The 16,499-nt window shown below is 42.7% G+C and overlaps 1 protein-coding gene across 1 annotated transcript; it reads left to right on the plus strand.

Moving 5' to 3' along the window:
- The first annotated feature begins 4,477 nt into the window (after positions 1–4,477).
- Positions 4,478–14,872, plus strand: LOC141091201 (sialidase-4-like). The gene is made up of 3 exons (XM_073576636.1): positions 4,478–4,678; positions 6,764–7,019; positions 13,812–14,872. Exons 1-3 carry the CDS (start codon positions 4,478–4,480, stop codon positions 14,870–14,872), a joined length of 1,518 nt encoding a protein of 505 aa, XP_073432737.1.
- Positions 14,873–16,499: the final 1,627 nt, after the last annotated feature.

Below are 16,499 nucleotides of genomic sequence, written 5' to 3' on the forward strand. Positions count from 1 at the left end.
GCCCTAACATGTTGATCCAGAGGAAGGCAAAAAAAACCCATGTGGCAAACAGTAAGCTTCACATTGGGAAAAAAAATTCCTTCCCGACTCCACATATGTATGCGGACTCTACTGCTTCAAGGTTACATCTGAGGAGTCACTGATGAGAATACTCCCGAATTCCTTCAGCTCGTTCATCCCCAGGGTGACAGCATGTCCGTTACCTGCTTATCCAACGGTCAACGCCACTCCCTTCCTCCTCAGATCGTTCCTGAGCTGGAAATTGTATTTAAAGGCTTTCCCAGACTGGTGTCCAGTGGTTGGGACCCAGTCCTTGTCTGCCCTTATTCACACAGACGTCAACTTTGACACATGATAAGGTTATTAATACTAGACAGTGTAGGACCGCCCCGACCACAGAGTCACCTTGTCGATGGTGGGACGGCTTTTATGCTATGTTTGATTAAATACAGTATTACTAAGAACTCTGTATGATTTAAATGCACTTTTGCTTTTTACTTATTTAATTATAGCAGGGTTTTTTTCATTTTGTCTTTTGTAGGTTTTGTATGCTTTTTGGCCATGTGAACATGCATTTATATGCTGCATGTGTACCAACTCAAACCAAGCTCAATTTTTGAGTTATAGCAGGTGCAAGGTCTCTCTCGGCGAGGTTCGGGGCCATCTCTGCCCCCTGGAGGATTCAAGGCACCTCCTGGTTTCTTCTTTACATCAGCCAACTCTCCTCTAATATCCTGGATTTCTTTCCGCAGTTCCTCTACCCACTGGGGTTCGATGACCATGTTTACAGAAACCTCTCCGCTCCAGACCTTCCCTACAGAAACTGTCACCCCCTGCTCCTGCTCACGCATGCGTGCTTTGCTTCCTATCTCAGAAAAGGTCATGCGGTGATTCACCCACAAATGTTCCAGTAAAGCCTGTTTCGTCAGCACGTCCCGCAAGCCTGTCACCAATTGATCTCGCAGCAGTACGTCAGTGGGCCCTCGGCCTATGTCGTCTTTTCTAATGATAGCAGTATGGATCACCTGAAGGGCGTTCATATACTGAGTCACCGTCTCCCCCTCCCTTTGCATATGGCTAAACAGACACATCCTTAACTCCCCTACGTCCGTGGGGTCCCCATGGGTCTCTAAAATTTTCAGCACCTTGTTAAAGGTATCTCGTTCTTTGGTGGGTCGTAACATTACTGAATCTCTGGCTCTTCCATCTAGAGCTACCATGGCTACCTCAGCTTCTAATGCAGGGGTTATAGGGTGCATTTACATCATCCCCCTAAGGCGTTCAGTCCAGCTCCATAGCATGGTATTAGTCCCCGTAAACTTAAGGAGATTGTTCAACATTGCCCCCAGAGAGAAAATGGACCTAGGACTCACCACAACTGCTTGGTCTGCCGCCTCGGTGGTGGTAGACTGCATCCTGCTGACTACGCCAAATGTAGAAATAGCAGGAACGTGGGATGCAGTGATGAGCAGGAGGCAGAACAAGAGTTAAAGGGTTTATTACAGGGGATACTCCACACAGGGAGAGTGTTATGTGGGTAGTAAAACTGAGGATAGTAAAAGGATAAGAACGAATGTTTATGAAACCGGTAAAACTTATCAGTCTAATGGCTTCCAGGCAGGTGAAGCCTACAATCCCCCGATGGCGCCAAAAGTGACACGTGAAGTCTCTGGCCTGATCCTGAATAAAGTTTAGGCACTGTCTCCTGACGGAAACGGCCTATCCTGGTTCTGCTAGGCGAGGTCCTGCGTTCCCGGAGCAACGTCCATGACGTGAGTTAGTCTGTGACCCCGTCGGAGTGTGACTCAGCTCAGTGACGGGGGAAGGGGATGAGCTATCCAGCTCCATATGATTCTCCAGCATAGACTTAGGCCGTGCACTCGCAGCAATCAGCGGTTTGGTGTGGGATGAGCTCTCTTTGTACAGGGTGAACGGGCACCCAGCTTTACGATGCTCACAGTCAGTGTAGGCGGAGGCTGGGGAGCTGCAGCGCGGGTCTGTACTTGCTCATCCCTCCACGGAGAGTGAATCAACCTCCTGATGCGCACTCTGTCACCCACCAAGTGTCCCGCTTTCCCGTGCACAGTCCCTTTTATCTCTGTCACGCCCCTTCAGTCAAGTGCAAAGGTCCGTCCGGGTCAGAAAGCTTTCCCCCCGGCAACAATAGTGACAGCCCCAATAGTTCCAGAACAAACGGTGGACACCGCGTTCTTGTTTGGCAGGACATACCACTATCCACCACTGATAGACGCTGTGCCCAGGTCCATGGTCTAGGTCCTTTTCACATACAGTGTCACATGGTTGTAACAGTCGCAAACCCATTAGCTTACGGATGTAACTTGTGGTTTACATGACGCATTAATGATTCCAGAGGTTAAAGACACCTATAATATGGGATACGCACTTTGAGCCCTTCTCTGATCTACATTTAGACCACAGGATCTCACTAGGACCCTACATGATTATATTTCGGGGGTCCAAATGTCTATGAGTATCTCCCATGTGTTGTTCATACAGACACCTCAGGAGCAGTTGGTGTATTGAGGAAGGTCAGATGTATTGACCGAAATGTTTACCCGTGACTGGTAATAAAAATCATCTATTTTTCAAGTTGAGTGTCAAAGATTTATTTCACCAATAGTTCCAGAACAGACGTGAGAGAGGTATCACCAGCCAGATCCATCTTCCTACATGTGCACCATTTTGGGTTATTTTGCTGGGACTGTCTAACGTGTTTCTGCCTGTTTTGTGGTTCAATAAAGCATTGCTACACTGTTTTACCCTCACACTGTGTTGTCTGAGTAGCGTTATTCACACATTAAAGGGAGAGCGGGTGTTCGGCAGGACAATCCATGGTCCATGCGGTTTTGGCTAGCATACCTGGGCACCTGCAGACTTTCCCCCGTGTCTCTACAGTGTCCTTGAACAGATCTTTGGTCTTGGTCATTATGAAGAGGTTGGAATGTGATTAAGTGTGTGAACAGGCGTCTTTTCTACAGGTAACTAGTTCAAACAGGTGTAGTTAATACAGATAATGAGTGCAGAGTAGGAGGGCTTCTTAAAGAAAAACTAAAAGGTCAGTGAGAGACAGAATTCTTTCTAGTTAGTAGGTGATCAAATACTTATTTGATGCAATAAAATACAATGTAATTATTTAAAGGGACTCTATATGGGCATACAGGTAATAGAAATGTTAGGCTGGGGTCACACTTGAGAGTGCAATGCGATAAACTCGTGCGAGTCTCTCACCTCCATACCTGGCACTGGGGACCGGAGTGTGCGGCTGAATGTCTTTCTATGCAGCTGAATGCTCCGGTCCGAACCGCCGGCGGCAGTGCGGCGAGAGACTCGCGCAAGTTTTTTCTCACATTGCACTCGCCTTACACTAGTCCTACCTGTATGTCTCATATCAAGTGTCTTGTTGCTGAGAAATCTTATATTCTTTCTTTATATTACTGATTTCTTCAAGGCTCCGGGGCGTACAAAATCCAAACCCATGGGAGTATTTCTATTGGCTTTATGAGTTCTATAACGCCCATATACTTATAAGGGCCTTTCTAGGCTATTTGTTGATTGCTGTGTTGATTTTCACAAATTGTGGTCAAGATGGATATGAGAGCCAGAGACTCCAACTGGCTCACCCAAGTCAGTCATGTTTTCAAGGCCGCGGTCACACTTGCAAGTGCAATGCGAGAAACTCGCGCAAGTCTCTCGACTCAATACCCGGCACTGCCGCAATCACTCGGGACCGGAGTGTGTGGCTGCATGTATTTCTATGCAGTTGAACGCTCCTGTCCGAGTGGCGGCAGCAGTGCCAGGTATTGATGCAAGAGTTTCTCGCATTGCACTCGCAAGTGTGACCCCAGCCTGAAGGAAAGTTATTGCAGAGTTTTGAAACTGCAAAGGGGCAGAATCAGGAGATTATCAATGTTTTTAAATTCAAATTCAGGAAAAGACTGCAAACTTGGTGGTATAAGGAATCCCTCAAAAATTATCTTGCAAAGGGAATTATATCCAGAGGCCTGAGAAACAGGATCCTACTATCTTTCTCAGTGGAAATTGGTGGAAATTGGGAAGAGAATAGTAATGAGCGAGTGTGGTCTGATATCGTGTTATCCAAGCATGCTCGGGTGTTATCGAGGTATCTCAGGCATGCTCGAGTAATATGTTTGAGTCCCTGCAGATGCATGATTAGCAGATAGACAGCTGTAACACATGCAAGGATTGCCAGTTTGTTAGGCAATCCCCGCATGTGTTGCAGCTGTCTAACAGCTGCGAATCATGCAGCCGCAGGAACTCGAACATATTACCCGAGCATGCCTAAGATACTTGGATAAAACCCAAGCATGCTAGGATGACACGATATCAGACCATGCTCGCTCATCACTAGAAGGAGAATTGTACACATTGTTATACAGTTACGGTATATGGTTTTACAGAATAACAATACTTTCTTTTTTAACCTTTTCAGTTTTTTATGGGGTCCCGTCATTTTCCAGCTCGTACAGTTCTGTTTGAGAGAGAGAAGAATGGTGTGACTTATCGTGTACCGGCTCTCCTCTACATCCCACGCCGGTCGACTCTGTTGGCATTCGCAGAAGAGAGGCTGAGCGCCGATGATGCCCATGCTAATTTACTTGTATTACGTCGTGGCATTCTATGCCACAGCTACGTAGAGGTCAGAAGAGTGTAATTAGTGAACTATGGAATTTCTGAACATTTTCTCATTTTGGGTTATTAGTGAAAGTTGGTATGATGTTAGTTTAGTCCATAAAGTGCAATATAATAGACAGTAAGAGGCAGCACTAATAATAATATAACATGTATTAACATACTTCATTATGGACCAGAGGATTTAATGAATTGTCAAGAGCCTTAAAATTTGTGCCAGAAGATCCTGAATGCCATACAATAGCAAATTGATTTCTCCTCACCCTACCAATCCTCTCAGCTTTCTCTTTCTGCTGCTTTCTAGATCATCCATCTATCTCTCTATCCTTGTTTCCAGGGGTGAAGTACACAGTGATAACTTTGCGAAAAATAGTAAGGTCACCATTGTAGCCAGTAATTGGCTACAACATACTAACTAGAGTTTTTGTGTGTGGCCTATGATCTTTAACACGATATGCCACCAGAGGATAGTGCTGAGCCACATACAGAAACAGCAGGTTTTCAACTGAAATAATCTCTCAATGACAATGTACACTGGTTACAAAAAGTATTGACTCTCAGAGCTTCACAGTTGCACAACATAATTACTATACCAAGCTTGGTGCTTACACTTCAGGCCTGAGAAACAGAGCTTGGTGGTTACACATTAGGAGTGAAAATCAGAGCTTGGTGGTTACACTTCAAGACCGAAAAACAGAGCTTGGTTCTTATACATCAGGACTGAGAAATGGAGCTTGGTGGTTACACTTCAGGACCGAGAAACAGAGCTTGGTGGTTACACTTCATGGCCTAGAAACAGAGCTTGGTGGTTACACTTCATGGCCTAGAAACAGAGCTTGGTGGTTACACTTCAGAACCAAGACACAGAGCTTGGTGGTTACACTTCAGAACCAAGACACAGAGCTTGGTTGTTGCAGTTTAAACCTGAGCTGGCTTAGTGTTTAATAATGCAGAGTTCCCCAACTCCAGTCCACAAGGCCCACCAACAGATCATGTTTTCAGGATTTCCTTTGTATTGCACAGGTGAAGCAATTATCACCTGAGCAATACTAAGGAAATCCTGAAAACATGATCTGTTGGTGGGCCTTGAGGACTGGAGTTGGGGAACCCTGTAATAGTGGACAAATAAACAGGAGATTGTCCATTCAGTACCATCTCTAAACTGATGACAACAAAATGTATACTTCTTCCCATGACAAATCATACTGCAATGCTGCAAAATGCCAGCGACTGGTTATCAGATGTTCTCTCTGTATATGCAACTGAATCTTTCAAAACAAGAACAACTTTAAATTCTCCTCTATACAAACTGAGCAAAATCACATTTTTTATTTTACTTCTATGTGTATTACTATGATAACTCCTAGGCAGCATGATTACTGTTTTGTGATCTTTCTTTGACTTCTTTGTATCAAGTAACATGCATGGTCATGCCGTCAAAGCCTCCACACATCTGCAGAATCTCCCTTCTTACTAATTCAATAATTAAAACTTAGATTTGTTGCTCTGGTTTATGCACTTATTCTTGATGAATGTAACTAATTACTACTGCCCTCACTGCACTTTTTCCCCTTCTCCAATCCACCCTGAATGCCATATCCAAGCTGATTTTTCAGTCCAACATCTACACTGATGCCCTTTGTTAGTCACTGCACCAGTTGTCTTTCCACTATATAATATGAACTTATGCTTACCCGCATCACTGCACTAGCCTACATCTTCCCACATCTCTGTCTACCAACGCACCCATGCTTTATTTTCTGGCAATGATTTAAGCCTTATATCCTCCATAGCGTAAACTTCACTCTCACATCTCCAAGGCATTTCTCTCGCTGGGGGGGGTCTAAGTATCTGACCTCCACCAATATGATATTCATGTCCTATCCTAAAAGTAGGTCCTGAAAAAAAACTCTTTAATTATCCATTTTGGAAGCTAGCCCTTGCTGTCTTCTCCAACAAAATGTAGATATGAAACTAACATAAAGCACAATTACCATAATAACATGAAGGGACTTACACATTCACATGGGTTTTTATGTGTGTTGGTAAAAATATGTGCAAAATAATAAAGGTTTATTATGTCATCCTGCAGTGGGAGGACATGTTTGCAGTGGAGAAAGCCCACTTGTCTGGACACCGCTCAATGAATCCTTGTCCGATCTATGACAACTTTACAGGAGAGATCTTCCTTTTCTTCATTGCTGTTCAGGGCAGGACCACAGAATCCTACCAGATCATCACTGGCAGAAATCTAGCAAGACTGTGCTATGTAACAAGCTCAGACCAAGGCAGGACATGGAGTGATGCTGTAGATTTGACTCAGGAAGTCATCGGAGAATCACTGAAAGGTACAAAGTAAATTTATATATGAATGTCGACTTTAATCTCAGAATTAGTTTTGCCTTCTAGTGACTTTGAAAAAAGTGGTCATTAAGAATGTTCCAAATCACAGGAACATTACTTTTCCTTACATATCTCTTATGTAGAAGACATGAGCACACATATCCTCCTAGTACCATTTAGAACAATATCCCTGCACCCCAATAATGCCCTTGATAGCCCAGACAATAATTCATATTATGATAAAAATCAAATTTTCATGTTACCTTCATATGTAAATGTACCTGACAAGTCCGGGGACAAGGTCTCTTCACTAAGAACACTCTGGCCATAAATGCTGTGACCAAGTTGACCGAAGCATGATTGACGTTCTACTGACTTCCTGCATCTTTTCTACTAACACGACTACCTCCAGGATTATTATAGTACTCGGGAGCGGCTCGACCGCTTCTGAGATATACCTGAGCAGGGACTGGAGGATCGGTGGCGTCCTAGACACTTTTCCCGCCTGTGGCCGGCGCCATATTGCAGAGGGTGGCGGCGCCGGGGTCCAGGGCCGAGAGTACAGCACTGACAGGCCTTGTAAGATAAAACTGCACCAAGAGCTGTGGCTGAGGGGGGGAGGTGTCGGGAGAGGAGGAAAAGAAGGAGAGAATACAAAAAATAAAAATCCGCTGCCATAAAAGATGCAGGAGACTAAGGAGAGAAGGGGACAATACAGTCTGGAGTGTTAACCCTCGCTGACCTGACCCCCCCCACCTTCTTTGAGGGGCTTCTTATCTCCCACCTGTGTTTTTTTTCCTCTTATTTAGACTTGGGATCTTATAAACACCAGAAATAAAGATCCAGGACACTCTCTTTGGAATCTGACTCACTGCTGGGTTAAAAGCGACACCTAGTGGCCATTTTAAAATCAGCACCCAATTGTCTCAAAATGAGAGACGAGCCTATCCTTCTGCACATCCTTTAAAAATGTAATTTTTCCTCATGAAAATTTATATGGGGGGAGTGTGAATGGCGTTAAAATAGCTGCCAGACAATGCTGAATTTCAACGTCTAATGATGGTCAAGATTGGTAGATCCACTTCAGTTTCTTCAGGACATAAGGCTTCTCTAACTCAAGTAGACATGAATAAATTCCTTAATAAAAAAACAAATTAAAGCCACTGCAACTAAATCCAAACCCCCTGTACACATGGATCAACACTCGCAGGGTGACCTTGATTCTGATATGAGCGACATGGATGATGATAGCACTACGGGGGACCAGCTTGTCTGTTGATCCTTCATAAAGAGGATTCTTACTAAATCTCTTGAACCGGTGGTAAAAGACTTATCTGACATTAAGCAAGAAATATCTCAAATAGGCCATAGGGTGGATACGCTCGAGGCCTCCAATTCCACCATAATTCAGCAAACCAATGAGGTCATAACTTGCTCCCAGAGCCAAGGGGTACATATCAACCAAATATATTCTATCCTTGAGGACCATGAGAATAGAGAAAGGAATAATCTGCGGTTAAAGGGTATCCCTGAATCAGTAGCTGCTGAAGCATTGATCGCAACCTTGATTGAAATATTTTCTAAACTGCTGTCTCAAGACGACCCCTCACAAATTGAAATGGTTAGGGCCCATAAGTCGCTAAAGCCAGGACCCAAAATGGGAGACGCTCCCCGGGACGTCATTTGCTGTTTTTTGGATTATCGTACTAAGGACTTAATATTAAGGCGGTCAAGAGAAGCAGAAGTTATTACATTTGAGGATTCCCCAGTCTTGATCTTTCAAGACCTAGCAACATCGACATTAAATAAGAGACGTCTTCTGAAACCCTTTACTGAGGCTTTAAGACAGAACCAATACTAATACCGCTGGTTATACCCATTTGGCATTGCAATATCCTCCAAGGACAAACGCATCCAGGCCAGGACCTCGGCGGAAATTCAAGAAGCGTGCAAGGAGCTGGGGATCACCTTGGAAAAGTATCCAGATATAGAGGTATACCATTCAGTCCCTTCACTGTACCCTCTCGCCCCGCCCGAGCCTTGGAGTATGGCCCAGTCTACAAAATCCACTCGAAACCGACGTAAAGCAGCAAAGCTAAATTCTAACCATCCGGATGAAGATAACTGAAGATCTGGCAGCCCAGGACAAAGACTTGGCCATGAGATAGAGACTGCTTGTCAGTCATGGCCGATCACTAATGATAGAGCCATCTAGAGGCCGTGTAGTTTGACTTTAATGTATACCTGTGTTCTTTTGTGTGTTTTAATTTTTGGTTTCAGGTAGAAAGATCGAGCTGCGGCATCAATCGTTTATCTATGGCAGATCCCATGGACTCCATGTGTGAGTAGAATACTACTCGGAACAATGTATTGCTGTTTTCTCTCTTGGGGGGCCTGCTCGCTCCACTTTCAATGTATACTGTCTGCAGGTGGGGGGGCGGGCATTGTCTCAGGAGATGGGAAAGAGTTGTTTATTCATGATGCCCGTGACATTGGCGCCATCCTACTCACTCCCCTCTTTTGAAATGTTAATTGTTTCAACATATGGTTTGTGTTACTGTTTTTAGCACTGGCCTGGACCAGTGTACTACCCCAGTTAAAGTTACCTTATCACCTTTATACACTAATTACCCCTTGTTCTTATCCCCGTCCTTCCCTGGTTGGTCCTGCGACGTCGCACTTCAGAATAATGGCCTACCCACCCACTCCAACTCGTATGGAAGCTAAACAAGGTACACTAAAATTAGCAAGTTTTAACACGCACGGCCTAAATTCACCCATACCAAGAACACAGACACTAAATTGGTTGAAAAGGGAAAATTTTAATATTCCTCTTTTGCAAGAAATGCATTTTCAAATTGAGAAACTACCCTCTTTTGAGAATTCATATTACAACCAGTGGTACCATGCCACTTCCCCCCAGAAGAGAGGGGTGTCAATTGCATTTGATAAGAATACTTCTTTTATACTATCTGATTCGTTGGTTGACACAGAGGGGAGATATATTTTTATAAAAGGCCTACTGGGAGGAACCTTGGTCACTATTGGCAACCTATACGCCCCCAACAAGAAGCAAATTAAATGGATTTCATCCAAGCTAAACCAATTCCGCTCCTTCTTAGAAGGTGTACCGCTTATTGGAGGGGACCTGAATATTCCTCTAGACCCAATCTTGGATTCGTCCGCGAAAAAATGTCAGATATCATATCAAAATATTATTAGGATAAAAAAATCCCTACATAGTCTTTCATTAATCGATGGATGGCGGCACATGCACCCTAATGATAATCTTGATTACACTTTTTATTCTCATACCCATAATTCCTACCACCGAATTGATTATGTCTTCATACCAAGATCTTTGTTACCGAATCTTTTTAAAGCAGAAATTCTCCCCTCAGTACACTCAGACCACTCGATAGTCGCAGTGCGCTTTCAACTTCAAAACCCCAGTACGGGTATCGCTCATGGAGACTAAACGACTCAATTTATTCTAATCTCAGACACTAATTAACAGCGAATCAGGAATGCTTTAATAGACTATTTCAAGATTAATGTCTCCCCAGAGGTGAGTTTCCCAACAATATGGGAGGCCCACAAAGCAGTGGTCAGAGGTGAACTAATATCTATAGCTTCACACCTCAATAAACAGCGCAAAAAGATGATACAAGATCTATATGAAGACATAGTTAATTTAGAAAAGCAACACAAAAGAACCTTACTACGTCGGAATCTGGAGGCACTTACAGCCAAACGCTTACAACTAAAAGATCTACTGAATAAGCAGTCTGCAAAGCAGTATATTAGTTGGAAAAATCGTATGTTTGTGCATGGCGATAAGGCCTCCAGACTTATGATGTCATTAATCAACGTTAGACAAGCTAAGACCTATGTTCACTCCCTGAAAACTTCTAATGGCAGTAAAACGTCTGACATCGACCAAATTTCTCAGGAATTTTTAAAATATTATATAAGCCTTTATAATCTGAAACCTGGTCAATCTGACGTCGACAGGTTAGGAAAGCAAACAGAAGTCCAGTCCTTTTTAGCCGACCTCAAGCTCCCCAAACTCACATCAGAACAACAAAAATCTCTGACTAGGCCCTTCATTCAGGGGGAGGTCCGATCCACTCTGTCGAATAGCCCCTCCGGGAAAGCTCCTGGCCCCGATGGTCTTCCTGTTATATATTATAAAACCTTTTCGGAGATCCTAGAACCCTAATTTCCTTGGAAGCTCATATCTCTCTAATCCATAACGAGGGAAAAGACCCAGAGCTTTGCAGCAATTACAGACCCATATCATTACTGAACGTGGATCTGAAAATCTATGCCAGTATGCTTGCGAGGCGCTTTGCGGAGTATTTACCCAAACTGATCTCCCCTGATCAGACCGGCTTCATTAGAGGTAGAGAAGGCAAAGAAAATGCATGGAGAGTTCTACATTTGATTCAATATTCTAGCTTACATAAGATACCCTTGGTGATATTAGGCACAGACGCAGAAAAAGCTTTCGACAGAGTGGATTGGATCTTTTTGCAGGAAACCCTCCTTAACTTCAATTTTCCTCCTCTGTTGGTAGAGGCCATATTGAAAATGTATTCACACCCTTCAGCCAGAATTAAATTTAACAACTCACTTACCAATTCCTTTGAGATTCATAACGGAACAAGACAGGGGTGCCCTCTCTCACCATTACTATTCATAGCATTGATGGAACCCCTCATCAAAGCTATAAAAATGTGTCAAGATATAGAGGGTGTGAACATTCAGGGTACTTCGCATAAATCTATGGCCTTCGCTGACGACTTATTAGTCACCATGACTTGCCCTCATAGAGGTATACCAGGGATATTGAATATCCCTGAGGAAGGTGCCAGGATGGGCGCCGAAACGCGTAGGAAGGAATAAAGCAGTACTTTGTTACTACATCTTGCATCCCAGGTGATTTTGTGGATTCAGCAGCGCGGACTGTGGCACATCTTGCTTCCCATATTCTTTGTGCGGAGATGGGAGAGAGAGCTGGGCCACTCCTTTTCTGACTCCCAAATTAATTTAATATATAAGTCTTCATATGGACCCTCGCACTGTGTGAGAGCCCAAGAAAATAGCTATAAAATACTAACTCATTGGTATACGACGCCACTTATGCTACATAAATAGTTCCCCACTTTGTCGGACTTTTGTTGGAGATGCGAGATGGACATATCGTCATATTTGGTGGGCCTATCCCGTAATACAAAAATTTTGGAACTTGGTATCCCAAGTTTTAGATGATGTAGCACGTACCCACATAAAGTTCACACTGGAACATGTTTCCTCAATCTCCCAAGTATCCCAAATAACAAAGCCATATTGAAACTGGCGTCCTTCATCCTGACAGCCGGCAAGCTCCTTCTGCCTTCATATTGGGTTACGTCCAACATCCCAAACAGGAGCCAGTTTTTAACTAAAATTGACCAGTTATACCATGCTGAAGAATTGGTAGCACTTTCTACACATAGCTTTTAAGCTTTCTTGCATGTCTGGAGTCTTTGGATATCGTACAGGAAATCAGAAAAATTCATTTCTATGTATACACCTAACCCTACATCTTAAACTCTGGACTTGAGCATCATGTTTGCAGACCTCTGCCCCCCCCTTCTTCTCGAACCCCTCCCCCACCCGGTTTATTGATAGTACCCTATGGTTTATTCTCTTTTCTTGGGCCCAGACTGGGTTCCTACTAAGCTAATTGTTTCACATGAAGGTTTGTTAATCAACATTGGGCCCAGGTCCTGTCCCAAATGTATGTCTAATTTGTTGATAACAAGTAAGAATTAATCGTCTTTTTTTCAAGGTAGCGATATTTCGACGAAGATGTGGGTGTTTACATCCCTATAGGTATGGACATCCTCTAGTGCTCATTACCGTTCTTGAGATCGAAAGAGTCCTTTGAACACTGTATTGTATTATTTGTGATGTAATATACCTGCATTGTTGTATGCTATTAACAAAACATATGCATATGGCGAAGACTGCGTTAAAACTTGTTTGTTGTAATAAGCCTAGACAATAGTTGGAATGTTAAGGACATTATTGGGGTGCCAGATAGTGGTTCTAATCTAAATAGTACTAGGTAGATTATGAGGCTTCAGGGACCTGACAGCTTCTAATTAATTAGTTAAAAGCACAGGCTTCTCTGATCAGGTGTGACACTTGTCCTTCTGCTGATGATTACATGGACATGTGCTCTAAAATACAGAAAATAGCTCCTATTATACTTAAAATGTGGAAACAGATCAAGAAGTTTTTTCAGTTTATAAGTACAAAAATGGCTTGAATGAAATCCACTCTAATATATATATACTGTATATTGTGACACAAGACAGATTAAGGGAAAAAGCCAATGGATCATGAGATTGAAACATGTTACCATGATGATATTGCAGTGACAGCTATTTTTGATTTTCAATGAAAACCTCTGATAATTTTCCAACTTGTAGTCTTTTCACTGATATTAATTTTAATAATAACATTTGTTTTCTGTACAGTTCTCATCTTTCCGACACAAATAAAATAAAGATAATTCTTAAAAAAAAATCAATGGTAGATTGGCTTTTAGGTTCTTAAAAATTGACTCTTTTTTTTTTCTTCGACTATTTTACATACTGGTAACTACACTATGTTCCCATTTCGAGTTGCAGTAATCTTTTTTCAACATATGAAAATTAATAATTGTCCTATAATAAAATCACGCAACTGTTTTGCTTTTCTTTGTTAAAATATGTCTATCCTTTACAACTATTTTCTGTTTTCAGAGTGGGCTACCTTTGCTTTAGGACCGGGACATGGTATCCAGCTAAAATCTGGCCGTCTGCTTTTACCTGCATACACCTATTATATAGATTGCAGAAATTGCTTTGGAAAGCTCTGCCAGACGACTCCACGAGCATTTGCTTTTCGGAGTGATGATCATGGGAAGACTTGGACATTTGGAGACCTAGTCCCAAACCTGCAGACTGTAGAATGCCAGTTGGTGTCAGTGGATGAGGAAGAGGGCAGCAATGTCGTGTACTGCAACGCCAGAAGCGCTTTAGGATTCAGGGTTCAAGCTCTCAGTTCTGATAATGGTATTGTCTTCCAGCAAGGGCAACTGGTGGAGAAGCTGGTGGAGACGCCTAGTGGATGCCATGGGAGTGTTATTGGTTTTCCTGCTCCAGTAAAGTTTCCCACAAGACATGCTGTTAAAAACATGTTGATGCAGCAGCCTACGAATGCAATCAGTGCAGCTAAGCCATCAAACAAAGGAACTAAGGGACTACATCAGTTACTTAACAGAGGTGGAAGGAATCCCGAAAGCTATCAATTACCTAGACACAACAATATCTGTAAAGTAAGGGTTCACAAGCAGACAGATGAGAAGACAGTTGGCATAGGCACTAGGGTGCAATCATCGGCGAAAGACTTACAAGTACAAAAGGTTCTTTTTAAGACTGAACAACAATTCCAGCTGCCTACTTGGGTACTGTACTCCCACCCAACAAGCCCTCAGAGTCGGGTGAATCTAGGTGTTTACCTGAGTCCATACCCTAAAGATGCTGACAGCTGGAAAGGTCCATGGATTATCTACGAAGGACCCAGTGCATACTCTGACCTAGCATATATAGAGCTACGTCCTAGAGAACTTGGAGCAACAGAGTCTGCATCCTTAGTAGTCTTCGGTTGTCTTTATGAAAATGGTGTAACTTCTCCCTATGAGCAGATATCATTCAGTATGTTCACACTCTATGAAGTCATCCAGAACTTGGACTTTAACCCAGCCCATCTTCATCCATCTATGAAATGTGATGTTATGAGAGGAATTTGTGCAACTTCTTAAAAGACTATTTCAAGGGCTGTCACCTATAAAAGTGACATGTATGTGCTAAGTCAGCACTTCTCAAGGAAGTCATTCTCTTAAAGGGAATTGGTCATAAGGTTTTTACTACCTCATTTGAAAGCTACATGATTTAGGCAAAAAGACAATGAATCAAATTATGTTTCACTTAGATTATTGGGTGCAGCCATTCTGACACAATCATAGCTTTTAGATTTAGCAATGCAGCAGAGCTGAGAAAGTTAAAACTGCTCACACCAGGTTCTGTATATACAATGTCTATAGACAGTGAGCTGCTTGTCACAGGAGGGGTGGAGTCAAACCAAGGCTCACATAACCAGCTAGTAAGGGCAATATTAATCACAAGGAGATTAAATCTTTGTTCTAAGTAAACACCACTACACAGCTGGACATGTGACACATTGTTGAGTTGAGCATTTTAACCCCTACCTCATGCTGTCCTCAGTGTACATAGAAAAACCTGCTGATTCTGTTTAGCCCACTAAGGACAGAGTCACATTGTATGTCAATGACTGACCCTTATTTTTTAAAATCTGACCAGCATCATTTTATGAGGTAGTAACTCTGGAATGCTTGAATGTATCCCAGTGATTGATACAGGAAAGATGTATATCTTTGTACCGTGTTAGCCAGTGGATAGAAAAATATTCAGGATTGAGAGTCCTCAGTAGTTGATACCTTTTAATGGCTAACTGAAAAGATGGTAATACATTGCAAGCTTTCGAGACTACTCAGGTCTCTTCATCAGGCTAGACTAATACAAAATCTGAAGTCACATATTTATGCACAATACAGCCTAGAAAAAATGCAATAGATAAGACAAGTGACGTGAAGCAGAACTATCAATATGGGAGAGGGAGAAACATAAATATAAACATTGGACCAGTTCATAGATAAGGAGTCTGGATGTTTTATGGTCCTCTGATTGGGGTCTAGTTCTGTGTTGCCCCGCAAGGTTTTAAAAGGAAATTCCTTAATTGATGTAAAAAGACATAAATCCATGCGACACATTCATTCCAGCACTGAGAGTGTCAAAGTTCGTCATAAATTTGTACTCCCAAACTCGTCTCTCTCTCTGAGATGTGAAGTTACCTTTCAATACCAGTAATTTCATATCCATGCTGCTGTGATCAGGGATACAGAAATGTTTTGCCACAGGTAGATCCATTCTTTTTTCTCTTATTGTGTGACGATGAGCATTCATCCTTGTTCTAAGCTTTTGCCCTGTCTCCCCCACATACAGACCCCCAGTTGGACATTTAGTACAAATAATTAAGTACACCACATTAGATGTAATGCAGGTGAAAGTACCTGGGATCTTGTAGTCCTGATGTGAATTGGGGATCTTTATCTTGTCCGTGGTCATTATAAATGGACAGGTTTTACATTTTTTCTGGTTGCAAGGAAAGGTTCCTCCAGCTGTTGGAGAGGACAGGGAGCTTCTGACAATGATGCTTCTTAAATTTGGGGGCTGCCTAAAACACAGAAGTGGGGGGTCTGGAAAAATGGATTTTAATCGGGCATCTTTTTGTAGTAAAGGTTGTAATTTCCGTGCAGCTCCCCTTAGCACCTCCAGATTTGGGTTGTAGGTGACTACTAGAGGCACTCG

This window comes from Dendrobates tinctorius, unplaced genomic scaffold (assembly GCF_039654945.1).
Source record: "Dendrobates tinctorius isolate UK_male_01 unplaced genomic scaffold, ASM3965494v1 ptg000049l, whole genome shotgun sequence".
In the NCBI taxonomy this organism is placed as follows: Eukaryota; Metazoa; Chordata; class Amphibia; order Anura; family Dendrobatidae; genus Dendrobates; species Dendrobates tinctorius.

Bases quoted from the DNA above. Each gene is read 5' to 3' on its own strand.
- LOC141091201 (XM_073576636.1), top strand. From the start codon at position 4,478: ATGGGGTCCCGTCATTTTCCAGCTCGTACAGTTCTGTTTGAGAGAGAG. The intron at 4,679-6,763 runs GTCAGAAGAGTG...GTCATCCTGCAG, and splicing joins TATGCCACAGCTACGTAGAG to TGGGAGGACATGTTTGCAGT. The intron at 7,020-13,811 runs GTACAAAGTAAA...TTCTGTTTTCAG, and splicing joins CATCGGAGAATCACTGAAAG to AGTGGGCTACCTTTGCTTTA.